The 22,414-nt window shown below is 42.9% G+C and overlaps 1 protein-coding gene across 1 annotated transcript; it reads right to left on the bottom strand.

Annotated features, from left to right (window-relative positions):
• Nucleotides 1–1,098: 1,098 nt before the first annotated feature.
• fzd9b (frizzled class receptor 9b) lies at nucleotides 1,099–4,214 on the bottom strand. The gene has a single exon (XM_055028955.1). It carries the CDS (start codon nucleotides 3,367–3,369, stop codon nucleotides 1,621–1,623), a length of 1,749 nt encoding a protein of 582 aa, XP_054884930.1. The 5' UTR covers nucleotides 3,370–4,214; the 3' UTR covers nucleotides 1,099–1,620.
• Nucleotides 4,215–22,414: the final 18,200 nt, after the last annotated feature.

Below are 22,414 nucleotides of genomic sequence, written 5' to 3' on the forward strand. Positions count from 1 at the left end.
TAATGGCACAAAAAGCAGCTCCTGGTCCCAGTGCAGCTTTTTTTCCAAGACGACTGCCACGACGTTGCTGCTTTTTTTGGGGGGGAGGGGGGGGAAGTGGGGGGTGACAAAGCAATCGTGTGGGCCGGAGCAATAAACAATCGACCCCATTGCTGTCAAAAACACTTATTTCCACGGTGTTGTGCAATAAAACAACCTGGTGTGCGAGGTTGCAATTTGTGTTGGCACTGCAGCCACGCGGCCTCCTAATGTAAAAGCTATTTATTTCCCCTCGTTTATGGACCGTCTGAGGACACGGTGGCTCTCATGGTTTATAAAAACTTGAGTTTTACGACAGTTAAAAACTAGTGGCGGCTCGCAGCTCCTATTCGATGAGGAATAATGCTCGACATTCTTCCTCATCGAATAAGTGGTTCTTTGCGCCTCGCGGCGATTTCTGCAAGGCGCAGAGGCGAGCTGTTCCCGCAGAACGAAACGTTTTTTTTTTTTTTTTTTTTTGCGAAAGCGGGAATTCCGCAGATCCGCGTCAGATATTCCTGGAGCCTCCAGCCATCAAGCCTGAGTGTTCAGCTAATGTCCCATCAGCTCAATGAGCGGCTCCGGGCGCTCAACTCCAAACCACGCAATAAGTCTGAAATCCACTTTAGATTTGCGCTCTCAGATCAAAGTGCGGAGTGTTTTGAACGACGATCAAATGGAGCAAAGAGAGAGAGAGAGAAAGCAACAACACTGACTCTGAGGAAAAGGATTAAAACAGCCATTAATTTAATATATTCCTCCTCGAAGTGCTGCCGCATTCTTTTTTTTTTGCGCGCGTTTAAAGCCGATGACGCAAACGTTAGCGCCTGCCACGGTTCGTCGCTCCATTCATCAGCGATTCTCTTTGAGGATCCTCGGCGAGGATGCCTCTGGGAAGACAAGACACCCAGAGCCCCACGGTTTACAAAATGAATAGATAACTGTCTGAATTATCTGAGACGGATAGCACAAAAGAGAGAGAGAGAGAGAAAGAAAGAGAGAGAGAGAGAGAGAGAGAGAGAGATGACGATGTGTTTGCATTGACATCCTTAAGACGCTCAAATAACCACTGGAACAAGACAGTTTCACATGAACTCCACAGATTTATTAACCTCTCCCCCTGCAAAAAAAAAAAAGCCACGATTTCTTATAAAAGGCACTTAATTTCCCTTACCTTTTGAAGCATGTAACTAAACAACTCCTGTGAGAGCCAAGTTGGGCTTTTAAATTAAATATATTTACAATAAATAAACCATTTTTTTCTTTACAGATTTATACAGATAACCATGACACTCAGAGAGGAAAATACACAAATCTTTCCCAACATCCTCCCACTGGAACAGTATAAGAATACACATTTATATTTTTTCGCTTTGCAAAACTGGAGAACAGCGAGAACAAGAAAATATGAGGGGGACCGATACCGAACATTTCCCTTTATGCACTGATTGAATACTGTTCATAGATACCTGTGTGCCCTTCAGCAGCAGCAGCGGAGAAGTACCCACCAGTTCAGTTCAAGTCCTCAAGTAGCTCCTCAAGCAGGGCGCACGACGTGTTTGTGTGTGTTTGTGTGTGTGTGTGTGTGTGAGTGCTTTCCTGTCAGACGTGTGTGGGGCTGTCTGAATGTGGGTCAGTCTTGGCCATGTGCAGAACCACAGCAGGGGATTTGTAGTGGCAGTGCGTGCTGCCGCAGTTCACGCCGCCGCAGGGCTTCCTGCCACTAGTCCTGTCCGCCAGCTTCCTGCTGCACAGGCCCTGCCAGGTCTGCAGGGTCTTGGAGCTCCACACCCACACCCCACTGGTGATCCCCACCACCAGCGACATGAAGATCTTCAGCATGAACACGGCCACCGTGGGCACGGACGTCTGCAGCGAGCAGTCGGCGGCGGGGCCGCCGAAGGAGCCGCACTTTGTCTGCAGGCCCCTCAGCTTCCAGTAGTCCATGTTGAGCCGCTCGTAGAAGTAGCAGACGATGACGCACGTGGCCGGCACCGTGTAAAGGATGGAGTAGATGCCGATCTTCACCATGAGCTTCTCCAGCTTCTCCGTGTTGGTGCCCTCCGTCTTCATGACCTTGCGGATGTGGAAGAGGGCGACGAAGCCCGTGAGGATGAAGGACGTGCCGATGATCAGGTAGCACGACAGCGGGATGAGGACGAAGCCAGTGAGCGCCCCCGAGTCCATGCTGCCCACGTAGCACAGACCCGTCAGCTCGTCTCCGGCCACCTTCCTCATGGTGAGGATGATGATCGTCTTGAGAGCGGGGATGCCCCAGGCGGCCATGTGGAAGTAGTTGCTGTGGGCTTCAATGGCCTCGTGACCCCACTTCTTCCCCGCAGCCAGGAACCAGGTGAGGGTGAGGATGACCCACCAGATCGAAGACGCCATCCCAAAGTAGTAGAGGATGAGGAAGACTATGGTGCACCCAGTTGACTCCAGCCCCTCCTGGATGATGTACAGCTCCCCGTTCTCCCGGTCGCAGGCGATGTTCTCCGGGCCCGCCACCGAACGGATGATGAAGGCCACGGAGTAGACGTTGTAACACATGGAGAGGAATATGATGGGCCTCTCGGGGTACTGGAAGCGGTGGGGCTCCAGGAGGAAGGTCAGAACAGTGAAGGCGGTGGACACAAAACACAGGATGGACCACACCGTCACCCAGATGAAGGCGAAGTCCTTGTCCTGCCTGGACCAGTAGACGTCCACAGCCGGCGAGCAGCGCGGGGCGCAGGATTGACTTTTCTCCACGAACTGGAACTTATCTGTGTTTTCACAGGAGCCCCCGGCGCCAGGAGGGCGGGCCCCGCTGGCACCCGACTGCCGTGGCCTGTGGGGCACAGGGAGCATCCCCTCACCCTTCTTGCCCTCCGTCCTGGTCTCGTTCTCGGGGGCCTCCATGCACAGGGCGTTGGGGTCGTACCTGGTGGGCAGCCTGGAGCAGTTGAGCGAGTCGGGCCAGGTGTAGCTGAACTGCTTCATGATGGGGGCACACTTCTCCCGGGCCTGCTCGCACATGGGCCTGCAGGCGGGGATGGAGGTCGACACCTTGTCGGTGCACATGGGGGCGTAGAGGGAGCAGAGGAAGAAGCGGAGGTGCACGTCGCAGCCGTACTTCACCAGGGGCGCGAACTCCAGCAGCTTGATGGCAGCCTCCTCCTGGTCGTCGTGCTGCATGAAGTTGGGCATCCGGGTGAGGTTGTAGCCGATGCCCTGGCACATGGGGATCACGATGGGCTCGCACTTGGCCGGTCGGTCCCGGTCCAGGTCGTAGGAGCCGATCTCAAAGCCGGAGCTGGAAACCAGCAGCAGACACAAGGAGAGCACCACCTGCAGCGGACAACCATCCATGCTGATGATCTTCAACTAGGAAAAATAAGTCTGTGTCCTTTAGGAATACGCATGAAAATGTCAGAGAGACGGAGCGGGTCCCCCTTATTTCCACATATAACTGGAAAAAAATCCCTCCGAAAAAGAGAGAGAGAGAAAAAAAAGGGGCTGGAGGGGGAGAAACTGCAGCACACAGAGTCTCTTAACGCCGGACCATGAAGTCCGTAAATAAACCAGATTAATCCCAGAGAAAGCTGAGAAACAGGTCCGGAACCACAACGTGTCAGTCGGGAAACTTCGGTGACCAGCCGAGCGGAAACCAGAGGAACAGAAACGCGGCGAGTTTAATCCTCGGTTCGACCGGGAGAAGCAGGACGGGAGGTCGGCTGTTCGCGTCGCTCCAGAGGATCCTCTCCCTCCGCTTCCAGGCTCCACTCTGAAGTTTTGAGAGCCGCTCAGAGGGACTTCACTCCAGCAGAGACACACAGGACCAGGAGGAGGAGGAGGAGGAGGAGTGAGCGCCGTGACGCTCACATTTCAACCCCAGCGCCACACAAGGAAAATTATCAGACAGATGCTGGAGGATGGTCAAATACCTCTGACATTTCTGCCGCGAATAGTTCCCTCGCACGCTTTCCAAGAGGCTGCGGTTTGATTCGCCAACCTCCTGCAGCCACGAACCGATCAACCGAACAAGTCGATCGTTTTCGTGCTCGACACGGCAGCACGCGTTTCGAAGCTGTTGACTGGGATGACTTGGAAAGAGCGCGCAGAGATATGCGAATAAGCAGCAAGCGCTCAGTTATTTTTACATTTACGCAGGGCCGCATTAACTATAAAAAGGACCGAGGGCTAAAACGATCACAAGAGCCCCCTCTGACCCTCAAGTGTCCGCAGTGGGTTTTTTTGTCACCACAGAATGAATATACATTGAATTAATATGTAAAATGAACACATAAATGATATAAATTGATTAGTTTGGACCAGGTAGCAATGTATCTGAAAATGATGTGCATCCCAAACAGATTTCTGTTCAACCAAGAAGTTTGAGTAGAAAACTTCCTATGAGCTTTTCTTAAAGGAAATGAGAAGGATGTCTAATTAAAAATAATGTAAGATGTATATTGATGTTTTTCTATTGATCTAAATCTGACTGAAAAAGGGGCCTGCGCAGTGGTGCAGTTGGTAGCACTGTTGCCGTGCAGCACGATCCTGGGTTCGATTCCATGGCCTGGGGTCTTTCTGCATGGAGTTCGCCATATTCTCTCTGCGCACACGTGGGTTCTCTTCTGGGTACTCCGGCTTCCTCACACGGTCCAAAAAAGGCATGCCTGTCGGGTGAATTGGTAGGTGTGCGTGTGTGTGTGCATGGTGGTTTGTACACACACACACCAAGGAACAATTTAGAAAAGCCAGTTGTTTGTAGAACATAATTGCTAAATAAAAGCATGCACAAAGACCCCAGGTTGGGATTTAAACCCACAACTTTCTTGCTTCAAAGCAGCAGTGAAAACCACTCCCCACCATGCAGTCCTAATATAAATAACTAACGAAAATGAATGAAGTTTTTAATACGTCAGTTAAGAGTTAAACCCTGTCCTCTGTCGTAATAATGACATAAAATGGAAAAACTCTTGCAAAGTAAAGTTTTTGAAATGATCTGGGACAGAGGCAGCTTCTGATTAAAAAAGCCACAAAAAAAATCCATGCATTAGGTCACTTTAATAAAAATCCACTGGATGTTGCTACAAGGATTCCTTGTCTTTATTATATGAGGATATTAAAGAAGATGAAGTAAAATCTATCCATTACTTATGAGAAGCCTGTCACTACCTGCCTCTGCTGCCTTCAGTTCCGAGTTTATTTTTCTCCGCTGTGGTTATAGGGAACAGCTCATTCCACCTGTAAAACGATAGCCCCAGGGACGTCTTACTGTCGCTGACTCCAAATTACGAGTTCTGCTAATGTTTTCAGGAAACAAAATGTGAAACTTTATTGAGCCTCACAGGTCAGATGCTCTAAAACCAGAGCTGTCTTGCAGCTGGCAGAAATCTCGCCGTCTTATTTTGCGTGAAAGACTCAAAGTTGGAGGGGGAGAGAGCGCTTTAAGGCGAACAGAGAGCCTGAAATCAAACACACAGACGCAGGCAAACATCTAGCCTGGACCAGGATGTTTTAATGAAGAGACGCAACCTTGTGCAGAAAGCAATAATGGATGCAACGCAGACTGTGCTGGAGGAGGCTATTGTTTCCATCTAGTGGCGGCTGAATAGGAAGAGCCTGTAGCTCCACAGCTGTTGCACGGAGCATTTGATCTTTTTTGAAACAGGGAGGGGAACTCGAGGATTTTGGCCTCTCGCTCTGCAGGACTGAATTGCTTGTCAACTGCATGCTGTCTCTATCAGCCCGGCGCTAAAAGTCTGCCTGCTGAAGGTGGTTTTGCACCTGTCTGTTTGTTACATTAAGATGTTAATGTTGACAGCATGCTGAGGGAATAAGGGTCTTTTATATGCTAAATAAAAAAATTGTGAGACAATGGGCTTTTTATACAAGACTGTTGAACTATGTCTTTTATATCCGAGGAAGTGCAAGCAACACAGTTGGAGTGAGATCTGGTGACTGTGGAGGCTGTTGGAACATGCAGACATATTCAATAAATTAGAAAATGTGTTCAGATGAGACTTGCTTAAAAATGCCCTTTGAAAATAACCTTCAAGCAGGTATTAAACATACTTTTCATTAAGCTCACATTTCTGTTTTAAATAGGTTTTGTCAATAGTGTGTTATATTCTATTTTTAAACGTCACATTTGTAAGTAAAAAAATCCTCACAATTAACAGAAATAAAGTGTAATTAATCTATTTAACATGCTTCACTTAGTGATGAAGTTCCTGAAAATTATAATTAAAGTTCAAACAGTCCTAGCTTCACAAAGAAATGAACTGTGAGATGCTATCTGTCTGACTCTGCACAATGCTCTGTCGCTGCAGTCCTTCTCTGTGTATGGAGTCGCTGAAGCCGCCTGGATTCAAATACAATGCAATTTATGTTATAACTCATCAAAACAAGAACTATGATGTCCTCCGTTGGCATGTGTAAACTGCAAATGGCATCTTTGGGGGGTCAATGGTCAATCCACGTTCCTGCCCATATTTATTGCCACAATCGGGAACAAACGGCAATGGAGACACACCTAACTTAGCAAGCAAAGAACCAGACATTAACTGGCTACAGTCAGACTTAATGCTAAAGATGCTTTTGTGACCTCCCCAGCAGTTATACACAGTCAGTTTATTTTCTTCATTGTCAGATCCTTCCATTTTCTGTAACCTTCATTCTGTATGTTCCTATTAGATGTTCCCCAAAAGACTGCTATCAAGACAGACAAGAGGCTGAATCGGTGTTAATTCCCCTTCCACTCATAGGCATAATCACAAGACACACATGGTTCTACATTTAGTATTTTGCATTTGTTGAGAATGTATGCAATCTGAGAGCAATTTCATTAGAATTTGTTTGAAATAGGAACTAATCAACGATGTATCCTGTCAGGCTTTATTTAGGATGCATGAAACTGAATGCGGACACTTTTGAAACCTGGCTTATGGAAACATCCTGACTTTTTTGAAACCAGGTGAAAACAGAACTAATAGGCGATGTGTATGCACATGACATAAATAGGATTGTTGTTTTGTACATTGATTGGAATGAAATGCACAGATGTGTGTGAAGGCCTGCAGCAGTGAACACCTATTCTACTGTGACTTTGTTTCAGTCGTGTAGAAATATTGACTTACTGAATACCAAAAAAAGCTCCCAACCGAGAAGTTTTGAACAACGACTTTGTTTTTCTGCGTTGTCTTAGAATTACCGCCTTCCTGTAGTTTCAGCAATGGCAGCAGATGGAGTGAACAAAGGCGTTCAGTCCGTGTTGGCCACGCTTCCAAATATTGAATTAGTATTAATAGCCACTTCGTTCAGCTCAGCGTTTCTCCCTTCACAGTGGAGGATGGTTGTTTACAGTGCAGGCGATAACTGGTAACCTGAATTAGCATCGAACTGCCGCGTGACAAATGTCATGGCCAGACCTCAGCGATTGGGTAAAACTGAACAAAATCTCAATAGCCGAAACTCATAAAACAAAGTGTAAAACCAGGAACTGGTTTGTCACCAGGCTGCTAAATAACAACACCATAGGCAGTGTTCAAAGGTTATATTTTTAAATGAACAGTTGTAATGTTAAATGTGTCATGCTGTAGATTTTGTTCCTGGAGCGACATCAATAAGGAATAAATAGCAGTGTTTCCTTGATTTGCTGAGGAGCCACAGGGTCTGACCACAGTGCTCCTGTGTGTCCTGGGCTCCACAGTAAGACACCATTGTGCTTTTTTGGCATGTTTTTATTTCACCTAATTGTGTTATTTCTTCTTGACCTGCACAGAAAATGGTTGAAGGGGTAAGAACATGGATAATGGAGTATTTACATATTTTTTAGGCCTGCAGCTGATTTGTTTTGAGAAGGTCATTGTTATTTACTTTGCCATTGAGTGGAAGGAATGGATATATGTTATTTATTCCTCCCCCTGCTCTCACTCTTCTCCTCATGATACGGCCGCATGTCAAGCCTATGTAATAAGTAGCCTCTACAAATAACCCCCCATCTTTTATTTCATGCATTCATCAGCCGATCTGGTGGCATGTGGGTCTTGTAATTACTACCTCTTACTTATTGGTTATCATATATCAGGTACAAAGCTATAAACATCCCCTGGAACAATGGGGGAGCCTTGCCACAGCCTGGCAAGGCATTGCTATCCCAGAGCCACAGCCTGTTTGAGGTTGTTATGGGTGTAATAAGAGACACCTCACACATAAAGCAGTACATCTGGACCAGTGTACGGCTTTTGACAGGGAGCATAATGGTAAATTGTTGAGGCTAGAATCATGTCATTAACTCTTTATTCAGGCGATGTATTGTAATCTGCAGTGTGGGCAGAATCTGACATGTGTGAAAGTTATCATGAAACGCAGTTGTCGTTTTCTGTTTTCCAATTATGGCCGCACTTATGCTGTCTGGTAAAGCGATGGCACTCACTTCCTTCCAGATCATCAGTTTCAAAAAGTTATTAGCTGCAATGTGGGGACAATGTGCGCAAAATGTCTCAGTTACTCCGTTATGCAATTTTATGCAGTGCTATTAAGTGACTTTGTGAATAGTCCTGATTCAATGCTTCGGTCCATCTGCGTTCCTCATCCATCTCTGTTTTCTAATAGGATGATGTCCTTCACAGCCGGAAACAGGTAGCAAGAATGACGCTGCCGCCATTTCCTTGAAACGTCAGCCTTGGTAAGATTGAACAAGGGAGTGATTCAGCCACTCTGCAAGTGAGCCAAGGTTTTTTTTTTTTTTTTTTTTTATTTGCTCATAGAAGAAGAAAACAACATCGTTTTTGTGTTTACTGATCCTTTAAGTGAACATTTAAAAAAGAAAAAAGAAACTAGTCATAAATAATAGACAGTGCAGTGAAAAAAACTAATGCTCTACATCATAATTTAGTAAAATTGTTTGTTTTGTGTGCTTCTAAAACAAAATTTTTATTTGATTTGTTAAGGAACGCAACCTTTATGTTGGCATTCAAATGTCGCCACACAAGTGGGAATAGTAACTTTGGCTAAATAATGCCACCAGCTTATGTTACACTTCTCTAATATGCGAGATTATTTTTTCTTAGTATTTTCTCTCCAGTTGAGAGGCTGAAAATGTATTTCACAAGTATTTTAGAAATGCAACTGTAAAGATGGGTGAAAAGCTTTGGTGGTGTAAAGTTGTTCTCTTTTGTGGTACAAATTGGTGTAAAATACTTTCTATGAAACCTCCGTTACATTCCCTGATGGTCAGGTCTTTATTGTAATTAACAGTTGGTTTTCTATCAATCCACATAAAGGTTAAATGATAATAAAGAAGCTTAGAGTTTTTAGCCTGGACTGATCTCTTTAAGTGACAGGAAAACCCAAATCAATATTACAGAAGTTAATCTAGACTCTTGCTGTTAGTCTTTGGTTGAGAAGCCTGTGCAATGCTGCATCGCATTGATGAAAAACTCCCTTTGGGTTTTTCACCTTATGAAAAGGTGAAAAACGTGTGCGCTGGGGTTGTAGAGGGATCAAACTCTGCAACAGGCTTCCCAGCAATGTTCATACCTCTTTGGTGCAGGAGAGAGTTTAGCTGAGAAACAAGCCTCTGACTCAGAAAGCAAAATGTAGTTCTGGTTGCTGAAACACTGGAACAGCTCGCTACCCTTGTAAGGATATTTTGTTGTGCGAGGAACCTTTCATATCCAGTCTATGTGTTTTGCTGACTTGGAAAAGGCCAACAGTTGTGTCCCTTGAGGTGTCTTGTGGTCCTTCTGGTATCCTGTTGAGGGTAATTTGGGAGTGAGAGGTCACTGACCTGGTGCACATAACTAATTAATCTCTGTGCAAACACAGAAAGAGTTAGGTTCATTTTATCTGCAAGAAGTGAAACAAATTTCTGGCAAATATAGAAATTTGCAGGCAAAAAACGAAACACAGATTCCCCGTTTTAAGAGGATTAAGATCCTATTACTCATTTTGCAGATCTTGTGCCATTTACCTCATCCAGCAAAGACCTCTGGTCACTGGAGATGTTTGCTGTGAGAGTAATTGAGAAGCAACCAGGTTAAGAGTTAGCACCTCCTGATCTGAGACGTTCATTCACAACAAGAAAGGTCTGATTAATAATTATGATGGGTTTGATGCATCTTGTGATCTTTGTTATGGATGAGTGTAAAACAAAGCTGAGGATCAGCCTGGGCTAGTGTGTACATTGACGAATGTCTGTTGTGGAAAAGAAAGTTGTCAAAAGATGAACGGTACATACATCAGTTGACACATTTTCTAGAGGAAATACCAATTACAAGTGATGGAAATTAGCTTCCCTTGCAGAGAGGTTAAGCTCAGTCTGAGTCAAAGTGAAGATCTTGGCTGGTTAGAAGATTGCTCAGAAAGGAGAGACTGCTCTTCCAATATTAAATAACACCAGTTAAGCAGTTTGGACATTTGGTGGGATTGTGTTTTTGGCAAGATCTTGGTCCAAGGGAAATGTTTTGGGGATGACCCACCAGGAGAACCAGTAACTTCTTGAATGTCTTTCTGCTTAGAGTGTCGTACCTTTCAACCAAGGTCCAGGTGCCCAGCAGGAAGTAACTCAGTTGATTATTGATATCTTAAGATAATTCTTGTGAAAGTGGTCCCTGTTGAATTGGCTACATTGTTGGTGAATCACATGAAGGATGCAAAGTGTAGAGCTTTATTTATCTTGAGATTTCATTCTCTGAGCAGGGGTAACATGAAGATTGATGGCCGTCTTGGGTTAGTATCTGTTGTAGCTCATTGGGTAAAACTGTTTACCACGGAAATGTTTATATACCAGCTGTGGTCATGGGCCGTGGGCTTGAAACAATAAGATTGTGACCACATGTCACCAAAATTAGCCTTTTTGCACAGAGGCTGAGCTTAATTAGAGACAAAGTGAAGATCATGGGTCTTTGTGTGTTGCTCATAAAGGAGAGTCAGCTCCTCCTACATCCAAGGGAGATGTTTCAGACGTGTCCCATCAGCAGGATGCTTTGTGGAGAACCAAAATATTCTTGAAGAGACTATGTCACAAAAACTCAATTCAAAACACGCGGGAGTTCTACTAGAAAAGCCAAATAATCTTAAGAGACAGAGATCCGATCTCTGAGGAATTATGCTTAAAATCCTGTTTCCTGCAATTTTCCTCAATTGATGGGCGGACATCTGCAGGGTAAGTTGCCTGTACATTGAGTTAATATAGGCTTTAATCTGTGTTAATGCATAGCCTATATTGGTCAGAGACAAAAATGATCTTTGCTGATGTTAAATAACTTCCACATCTTAAAAAAGATTGTTTGACAGCAATAAAGTGACAAATTTGACTTGTAAATAAGAGTCCTCTTTGTAAAACAAATCAATTATGCCTTGCAATCGGTTTCAAAAACTCCCAAAGTAAGCAAAAGGCTAAAACATTGCTCGCCAATTCACAGCTGACCTCACTCTGAACTACTCCAACTTAGCTGTGACATGACCTCGGTTTGACCTCTGCAGGGAGGAAGTCTATAGGGTTTCAGATCTACAGCTGAATCATCAACTCAAAAAAGAAGAGGACAAAACACTCATAATTGGATACATTTACAAATCATATCCAACACAGATGCAAACAGTAGGTGGAAATCAGGAAGTTTTGTAACAATCACGTAAATATTTTGGTCATTGTTTTTAGAATTTGCAGCTGCAGGATGTTTATTCATACTTGTGAGATCGAGCTCGTGCTCTGATTTAGCTGCAGACACAGATAAACTCGGTCTATGTTCAGAATCTGAGAAACAAGTCAGGATAACACTTGTTCCAGGATTTTCTAACACAAATCAGGTTCGTATGAGATGGATTTATGCAATTTAGTGAAAGTTTGCGTGTGCGGAGGACAACGTTTACAGGCTTTTGAGTATAACCGCGTCAGAGTCATGAAATAATTCATGGATGTTTGTGCGGTGTTGAAGCGTTCTAGAGCTATGTTTGCATTTTCATGGGAAGGTTCATCCATAACAGCTTGTTTTGAAAACAGTTACACATTTCTCTTTTGCTTTTAAAGGCAGGAGTTTCGAAGTGCACACACACATCCATGCTTTGACCTCCTTTGGGAGCGATGCCGTGGAAAGCAATGATGGTTCAGGGTCACGCAGCGGTACAGAAGGGTGGCGGGGCGTTTTGAATGGACAAGTTTTTTGGAAAGGACTTATAAAACTCTTAAGACAAACAAGTAGGTGAGCCTAAACTGTGATATTATATCATTTAAATTGCTGGAATTTCTGTGGGAGGTTTGGAGAGGGAACAATAACCTGTGTGCCAGGACTGTATAACTTGAGAGGATGTCATAATCCGCTTTCCTGGAATGTAAATACGCAAAAAAAGTGTTCTGCATGAATTGATTGGGTTTCACTGTGGGTCGGAGAGCAGCGAGTGGCCGACTTCAGGCCGTCAGCCAGACCGACATGGAAAGACTAAAAATGGACCTCTGGGTGTTGGAGTGAGCAAGGGTAAAAGGACCAACTAGCATATCTGACTGGAAATAACACACACAGTTGCTGCTTATTTTGTCAAAGCTTGTCAATCACCTTTAGCGAGTCCCACATCATATGATAACCATAGTTTATTTGTTTTACATGCATCGTACCACATTTAACAAAATTCAATTTGAAAATGCATTTTCTTCTGTTCTTATCTGCCGTTATTCTTATTTGACCTTTGTGTGTTAAAAGTGATTTAGAAATGCCTAAAGTCTGCTGGCGTCTATTAAAAGATTGTTTTTGGTAACAAAGCACCTGATAAGGTTCAGATCCAACATAGTGCAGAACTACAATATCAGCATTGATGGAAATTGAAAGCTTGACATTCATTGAAGTAAAAAAAGGAGAAACAGCTGATCTCTGGTGTACACCTTTAGGAAGAAAAAAGCTAACCGGGGTTTCCACCAACATGGATAGGATTGACCCAATCCAATCATTCACATTCAGTACAGTTCAATATAGAACATCGAAATCAATAAATCACATGTATCTCACAAGTATGAATAAACATCCTGCAGCTGCAAATAGATTACAAGTTTGTATAATCAGATGCATCATGTAGTTACACGGAAATGAAAAAAACTCCGTCTGACCAAGACAAAATCAGGCTCAGCATTAGACACACTGGTACAGGTCTCACTTTATTGCTCTTTTGTCATCTTTACAAATAAAATGAAGGTTTCAAACTCTCACAAACTGTCTGGAAAAATCACTGTTGACTGCAGGATCATCCAGTTCAGGTTTGGTCAGTCTAAACATTTTAGATTTTTAACTAGAGTCAACATTGTATTATCCCTTTAGCGATTGATCCGTGGTGCATGGCATTATGCAGCCTGCCATAAATACAGGCACCTTCTTTAATCCAAATGTGGTTTATTTTTCTGCTTGGTACACAATGACATAAACAATTTTACATGTGGAAGTTTCTTGAACGTCTGTAACTATGTGGCTTTAGTGGCCAACTCTGTCAACAAAGCAGGGAAAGTCATCAAAGTAACAAAGACACTGACTTCTTTTTGACAAGAAGCCTTAACACTACTCTGACCAAAATAAGGAGCTGTACTTGAAAACATCCCCCATCCTGACAAACAGGTGATCAGACCAGGTATGGAGACATGTAAAGTTAAGAAATACATAAATGTATGAAAAAGCAAAGGCAAAAAAAAAAAAAAAAAATCGAAAGAGATAATTGAATATATAAAAATCATAAAACCCGATCTGAACTAATCCCTTGATGCCTGTGTGTTTAAAAAGACAGATGCTGCAGTTTTATTAGTATCAGTTGTTGTTTTTGTAAATTTTGTCCTTTATGTAAGGGCAAAAAAGTCTTGGTTTTGTTTTCCATCTTTGCAAAAACATTAAGTGCTGACCGAACCTTAGCATTAACTGTTCAGACATAAAACGACAAAAGCACAAAAACCCTCAGTGGTGCTGATTTACAAGAAATCAGATGATGAAAAAAAAATCAAATGCAATCTGTTGCCGGCCAATAAAACTGTTACAGGATCTCTTTGTTGTAAAATATAAGTAGTCCTGGTGAAAGTTTATTAGCGAGTGTTATTAGTGAACCAGAGTGGAAAACCCTCTGTGGTGATCATGGTCAAGTTCCCACTCTCCCCCCACTGCCAGCCCCTCACATTTCTCTGTCCTCTCCTTCCCCTCTCCTTCTCTGTACTGTCGGAAAACTAATAAAAACCTGAAGGAGGGCAGATTGCTCACCCTTCTTTGAAAAAAAAAAAAAGTAATGGTGAGGATTATTCCTGACAGCTGTGCGGTCCTGAGCTCATATCTAAGAAGCCGCCGCCATAGAGGTCGACTCGCACTCTCGCCTTTAAATCAATCACATGTCAAGGCTGTGAATAGCAGACCAATAAGCTCAATTAACACCAAAATACTCTGAATCTGTGCCCTTCTGCCGCCCGTCACCACCTCCCAAGCGAGGCCTCTCAGATCTCAGGACATGTGAAGACACCGGCAGCCCCGAACCCACCATAGATACGTCCCGGCCGCAGCCTCGCAGCGACATGCAGCCCTTCTCAAGCTATAGCTGCATAACTTGAGCCTGCAATTGCACACAAACAGCTTGGAGCCTATTTATACATCATGTCCTGGCAGCGCGCATGGGAAAACAAGACCCCGGCACTATCAGCGTATCCAGTGTTGTCTGCCTCTCAGTGTTCTTCCCCCCGACTGATGGCGGGCAGGACAGAGACATGACATAGCTGCTTAGGATAGCTGAAAGATGGCTGCTTCAGATAGCTGGAAATACCGAAACAACTTGATTATGCATTTGGCAAGATGAGGCAGTTGCTGATATTCCACACGCTGCATTCCTCCCCGCCGTTGGCATGTAATTGTGCGCAGTGTCACGTTATCAAACCATTATCAACCAGACAGCAGGATGGTATCCTTTAAGCCTCAGGTCCGCCTGCAGAGCTTTGTGCCTCACTTTGTTGTGAAACGACAGAGGCCTTAACCACCGATTTTCATTTGGATCCCATTTCAACTGATACCCTAAAGAAAACAAAAATACACGGGAAAACAGAACAACACGACAAAATCAGAAGACCTGGCAACAGCTGTTCTGTAAACTTTAATTATATATATAAAAAAACAAAACACAAAATTAGTGGATAAGGTAAAAAGTTGGAAGTATGCAAAAGGGTCAGAAGATTAAGGTGTAAAACATTTCACTCTAAAAATATGAAATGCTCTTTGAGCAAGAAATCCACTAAATTATTTATTCTAAATCTTTTAAGGCAAGATAGTTGGGTTTGTTGTGTTTGTTTTTTCTTGTCCTAAATAAATTCAAAATGTGAAAGTTTGATCAGTGATATGCTCTGATGAAAACAAAAGAGGAAGAGCTTTGCAAAACTCTAACTTTAGCCAGCAGATCATCTCATCTTTTAGTGAGAACTGGTAATGAACATTGACAGGAAAACTTTACATTAAATTTAAACTAAAGTTTAAAAAAAAACAAATATTAATGTTTTCCATGCACATAATTCCATTTTATAGCATCATCAGATAACTATAGTAGGACTTAAAATACATTTTACTTAGGTTAGACACAGATTTTCTGGACAGGATTGGTGTATTGCAATACTGATAGCATGTTAAGGTAACATTTCGTTACCTTAAACTGGGTTGGCGTCTCAATTCTTCTACGTTGTTGTTTGTTTGCTGACTAATGTGATAATAATGGAGACTCAAGTCTCAGTGAGTTAAAATACAATTTCAAAGAAATTTGAAAGGAAAATAGTTCAAATTTGGAGCATTCCTGAAAGTTTAATTACATACGTAATTACCAATTCCTGATCAAACCAGATCAGGAATTCAATACAAAATAAATCAACACATCTCAACATCCACGTCCGATTCCCTTCTTAACATCTTGCTGACCCAAACATCAGTAAAACTCCAAACAGGCCCAGATGGGACATTTATTTAAAGAAATTTCCCTCCACTTTAGAGTAGAGTCTGTTTTTTTTTTCTCCCCTAAATTATCTTTCACCGTCTCTGCTATTCAAAGGACCAGAAACGTGGGCCACCTTTGCAGTGGTCCAAGCGAACCCATTTTATCGGTGATATCTGCTGGAGGTGACGGCTGGTGATCAAACCCGACTCAGAGACTCAGTGTGTTTTTCTATCTTATCTCCATTCACAAGATAACGTGGCACCAGTATATTAGATCCTCCAGGCTGGCTTCGTTTGGGGAGCTTCAGGTGTGAATCTGTTGCTCCTCACTCGCTCTCATTTTATCCATCTGATTGACTGCAATCTTGTTAATGTGCAGCATGCGAAATAGACGTCATTTGTAACTCGTGGTGACTCATTTTGCGCCACAGCCAAGTTAAATAATGAGGTAAGACAGAGGCTGTGGTCCATCGTAATTACAACGATGAAGTATAAATCTCTTTTAGGTCGCCCAGCATTTGTGGTGTGCCTCAGTAGTCTGATTACGAGTTGTCAACCAGCTTCCAGAGAGCAAGAGAGAGTCGTTGCACAGTGACGGTGATGATGAAGCACAAATTCCTCCGGCCATTTGTCACATTTTCATGCGTTTGACCATTTCAATTACATGCTGTCAGCTGGACAGAGAGAGTGAGAGAGTAGAGCAGGAGAGCTTGCAGAGATGGAGGGCATGCCTCAGAGAGTGCGAGTGACACATGTTACTCCGACTGAGTGAGGGGGGACACATGGTGGGCCGACAGAGAGAGAGAGAGAGAGAGAGAGAGAGAGAGAGAATACGAGACAGAAAAAAGGAGACAGACTCGTAAGGGAGAGAAAGCTGGCAGCAGCAGAGCCGGGGAGGGCGGTGTGGTCGCACAGAGCGGTTAGAGGACAAGCAAAGGGATATCAGCTATCTGTGACCCCACACCCACCGCATGTTGCCCACCCCATAGCACGAGAAACAAGACCTATTAATAACCTGTGGACGGATGAGGGAATCAGGTGGACTCTCCTCTGGAAGCAGGCCGTGTACAAAGGCTGTAATAGCAGCATGTGGTAATGCTGGTGGTGTAGGAATACCTTGCGATGTAAAAGCGCTGCAGGATTTCTCGCCAGAGCGTAATCTATCTGAGACAACGCCATCTAGCTGATTGACAGCGCGTGACTTCGACTGGTGAAATAATTCTGCATTGAGTGGAGATTCTTCAAAATGCAGTTTGAGGTTCATGAAGCTTTTACGCTGCTTGAGAAAACACAAATGCAACTTTCTTTTGAATGACAACAGAATTAAACAAGCAAACAGATAAACTATATGAAATGACCGAACCTGGAAAGGATTATACTTTGGCAATTGTTGATATTTATTTTATTAAAATTTTGATTTCTTAAAATGCTCATATTTTTAGAACAAAACTGGTTGATTGTTTAGCTTCCACAAAAATATCAATCCAGTCGTTTCTATTTAAGAAACTGTGATGTATTTTCAAGTTAAACGCGTCGCTCATCCTAACCTAATGTTACTTTTAGAGACCAAACTTTGCTTTGACCAAAACTACAGAATCAGCTCATTGACTGATACTTTAGGAACACAAATATATACAAACATTCAGGGTGTTAAGGCTGATCTGTGGCAACATGAGGCCCAATCCGAGCAAAAATTATGGTTCCTGTTTCTTCCTGCGCAAACGCTGAGACGATTTTCAGCTTCCTAGTAAAGGTGAATGGATCAGATGATTTAGTTCAGGGTAGGAAAACATTTTCTAACATTCCCAAATGAAAACATCCTGTTACTGCTGGACTGCTGCCTCTGACCACGCTTCAAAATAAACAAAAGGAGTTTCTTAACATTTTACTTTCAACGCTGTGCTGGACGGAAAAAGAGTCATTTTCTAACTTGTTCCTGTTTTACCATGAGGTTTGTCTGATTATCTGCAGAATCCAATCAAGCACAATGATAGAGGATACGAGGGAGGAATCATTTCTTTGTTAAATATCCTTTCCCCCATGAAAGATATAATTTAAACAGAATAGTGTATCAAACTCTTTAATAAGTTTAACATGAGCAAAGTTAAAAATCAAGCCATGACATTATCCAGGCTGATATGTAATACAGTGTCATTCATTAGAGTCAGGATTAACATGCACAATAATCCAAAGCAAACACTTGAACCAGAGCACAATAAATATCAGGGAGGTTCATAAACCAAAGTTTTTTGTTTCATTTTGGATAATATCTCCCTTAGTTTTAAAAAAGAGGAGGCTGGGAGAATATCTGTAGCTGAAATGCCTGATAAGAGAAATTTAACATGATTTCCAGGACCTGATGCTTTATACTTGATCAGTTTCCCTCTCCTCCTTTACTCCACTGCTGTAGTCACTCATGTTGTTTGCTTCTGAGCTGTAAGGTTAAACCTGTGCTAACACGGGACATTAAATAGTCCAATCCATCATGGGAAAATGAGACAGCGGCCCCCCTGCCCCCCATGTCCCCTATCTTTACTCGCTGCACCGTCTCCCCGCTCCGTTACAGCCGGCTCTTTGGCCCCAATGCACTCACACACACTGAAAAGTCCAAATGACTGCAAACGTCTCCACATAGCAATCCTTTCTTTATTATTCTTAGCGAACAAGGGGGCCCTTCAGAGCCTATGTAATTTATCCAGAGTCTAATTTTGACAAAATAAGTCCAGAAATGAATCGATTGGAGTGAGAAGGTCGCTGTGGTTTAAAACCTTCGAGCCACAGGCCTTCCTGCGGAGCCTGAATGTGGAAAAGGGGGCCAGAGGGTCATGAGGAGGCCCTTTCAGTTCCGAGTCTGTTTGACACGAGAGAAAACAGAGATCCATCAGTAGGACCATTTATAAACCCAGCATTCCTCCACTTTATTCCCCTCTCAGCAATTTGCTGCTTTATAGTTTTGGAATATTTCAGCCTCATAGAGCTCAAGCAATTTGAGAATCCCTTGCTTGTTTTTTTTTTTGTTTGTTTTTTTTAATGGCATTTTAGGAATGAAAGCTAAAGAAAATATTCAGCATACGAGGAAGATGGGATATGGAAGCTGACTGATGCACCACAACTGTTTATAGTTGCGGCTCTACATGGTCCCATTGCATAATACAGGATAAACACAGCAGAGGAGGAAGCAGGCAATTTCACATGATGTATCTGTCTCAGAACCCTTTTAGATTATATGAAAATGTTGATGTGATGACCGTCACTGACCTCTTCAAGCTGACAGTTTTCAGCTTGTAGCGATTTAACTTGCCTCATTTGTGATTGAGCTTTAAGAATGGGAAAATGATTGTGTGGTTTATTTATTTATTTATGAAGTTGTTGATTTTAAATGAAAAGATCTTGCAACTCCTGAAGGTTTGTAAGATTGTTTTCTTACACAAGTGGAGGTCCCCATTCCTTGTTCGCAGTGTTCATCCTCTCCGTCGCCTCAAATCATCACTGCTTCTTCCTGGAAACAAGATGGACACGCAGTCACCTGCGGCTCCCTGTCAGTGCTCGTCTCCACCCGGGCCTTCATTTGAAAAAGCACGAAACTTCAGATAATAACCACTCACCTTTTCTCCTTGAGAGCCTGGACCGTTATCGCACTTCTGGCAGGTTCAACTTCTAGTACTTTCTTTTTTCAAACTTTTCCTTAGTGTGAGTAATTGCTGCCAACGCGAGAGTTTCAGTTTCAGTTTTTGCCACTGAGAGCTGCACTCAGTCCATGTTTGTCTCATAAGAATCAAAGTTCTCCAAAAAGTTTTAATCTCTTATTTAAACGCACTTATGAAAATCTTTTCGCATCCATGCTCAGTGGAGGGTTTTTATGATTGGTTATCAGAAACAGTAGTGCTTAAATTGCTCATTAACGCTGTTCTGAGATTTACTAAAGGTTGAGCTTGGTGCTGAAGTAAGTAACTACTACAATCATTACATGCTGCAGCTACATTGTAAAGCAGCGGTGTTGAATTATGATCGCAAGCTTTTGGGAAACCTCTGACTCAGCAGGCTGAATTTCCGCCCTCAGCTCGATGTTGCAGCTGATTTTCTATTATTTTCTTTTTCTTTCCCAAAACGTTCTGAGTACTATTATGATAGCTTTTATGTTTGCACAGAAAGCCATCCTTCTAGCTTTAGATGGATTCACCCAAGGCAGAAATTGCACATGCAAATAGACAAGCTAGAGATAGACAAGCAAACACAAATACACACATAAATTATTTGGTAAAAGTCGCCTTTGATTTGGTCCCAAGTGCTACAGCCACAGGGCTGTGAGTTTTAACTAAAAGCATCAAAATCATAAAAAAAAAACAGGAGCGCTAAATTACTGTCACTCAAAGAGTTTCTTTCTTCCTCTCCCTGTCTTCTTTCACCTTTCCTCCCACCAGCCCCACAGTCTCCAACTCTTTCCTGCTTCCACCAGCAGCAATGGGGGCTTTCTCTTGTTTCCTGGTGCTGGCGCTGCTGGATAAACACGCAGCCTTCCTCCCATATAAAGGCTCAATTCTTCTCCATCGTGCCTTAAATATGGATACAAAGAGAAACTTGTATGATAATTTTCGGCGTATGGTGGTGGGGGTCAACGGGTGGGTTGTGTGTGTGTGTGTGTGTGTGTGTGTGTGTGTGTGTGTGTGTGTGTGTGTGTGTGTGTGTGTGTGTGTGTGTGTGTAGAAGGGGGCGTAGGGCTGGCTAGACAAAGTTCCGCCTTGTTCTGATGCTTGTCTAAACTTTCAAGGTTTTTGTTTTATGCAGGATCAGGCCGATGCCCTCTGACGGACTGGCTGAGTTGCGTTGCTCCAGCAAGTCTGAAAACGTTCAGTCCGGCGAACGCTTGGCTCCCTTCAGTCTTGCGCTGATAAGTGGTGTCATGGTATGCTGCCGGATAAAGCGCCGCTGTCACGGAACGAGGTGTCGAGTGGAAAAGCTGAGCAAGCCGAGATTAAATGAAAACATGATTCGCTAAATTTAATCGAAGGAGGTCATTGGACTATGCGGAGCAACAGATCTGTCTTTCATCTTTGATTCTGAGATGCAGCCACAGAAACGGAGCCAGCTGGAACATGCCGGAGATGACACAAGTACCCTGAAAGATACAGATGGCCTGCTGATAGCTGGTGGATCACCTTACTGCGCTGTTGCCAGCAGACAAGCAGCAGCTACAGGCCTCAGAGGAGAGTGGCATTCCCCTCCCTGGATACTTAAAGACTGACAGCTTGAGGTGGTTCGATAAAGTGGCTCTTAACATTAAAATAAATTAGCTCTAGGTCCTTTTTAAGCCATATAAGGTATCAATTTCCTATCAGTTGTACTTTGCAAGGTCCTCCAACGAGATTGCCCAGTGACATCATGGAATAAGAATATCCTGCATTATAAGTTCTATAGATAGTTTCTGAAAATGAATAAAAATAGACACTGTTCGTACCTGCTGCATCGTGTTTTTTAGTCGCCTTCAAATTTGTTGCATCTGATTGTAAGTCGGCACATGTGCAGAAGTGGGTGGAGTACATAAAATTTGTACTTCAGTAAGAGTAGCACTACTTCAATATATTTCTACTCAACTAAAAGTAAAACAAATAGCCAATCAAGAAATTACTCAAGTAAAAGTGAAAGACGTATTTGGTAAAAAGGCTCAAGTACCGTCCATCATCAGACTGACCAAAATATAAAGTGATGTGGAAATTTGGGTATTTTAAAAACCCAAATAAGTCATATAAATAACATTAGTACATTTTTCATTATAAAACACATGACACTTTACCAAAAACTGCAGGTGTGTGTCTGGTGACTTTTTGGTTGCTTGTTTTTCATTCAGCAAAGTTTCTCACAGTGGGTACAGTATCCAGAAATTGTACTTCATTAAGAGTAGTGACACTTTAAAAAAAAAGAGACTCAAGTAAAAATAAAAGGTACAGCATGGTAAGAATACTAAAAATAAAGTTTTTATGCAATGTTACTGCAGTAACATTGCATGAGTGAGTAAATGTTACTAGTTACTACCCAGGTCTACATGGTTGTCATATAATATTTATATGGGAGACGTAAGAAGAAGATGCTACTGATGCTACTGCATTGTGCTACTGACTTTCTTAAATTTATCAGATATTCCAAGAATATTCAAAATTTAATCCAGCACCACCTGCAACTCCAAAATCATGGAAAGGAAACGCATCATCACCGATACTGTTGTAGTTCAGGACAACAACAGCCTCAGTGGATTCACACTTCACACATAAAGGCGAAGTGTTTGGAAACCTTTTATGCTTCCTAATCATTGAGTTGCCTGTGTAAGATCTTAAATTGTATTAATGGAGCACTCATGAATATTTTCTAGGCTCTTTTCCCAAACAGTTTGGGGTAACAAGCTCTTTTCCCCATTTTTCCTGAATGTCAGCCATTTTGGGAAGGCACATAGATTGCCGTGCCTCGTAAAGCTGGGAGACTATAAAACG

Source organism: Poeciliopsis prolifica, unplaced genomic scaffold, assembly GCF_027474105.1.
Source record: "Poeciliopsis prolifica strain line A6 unplaced genomic scaffold, Auburn_PproV2 SCAFFOLD004, whole genome shotgun sequence".
Taxonomy (NCBI): domain Eukaryota; kingdom Metazoa; phylum Chordata; class Actinopteri; order Cyprinodontiformes; family Poeciliidae; genus Poeciliopsis; species Poeciliopsis prolifica.

Bases quoted from the DNA above. Each gene is read 5' to 3' on its own strand.
- fzd9b (XM_055028955.1), bottom strand. From the start codon at position 3,369: ATGGATGGTTGTCCGCTGCAGGTGGTGCTCTCCTTGTGTCTGCTGCTG.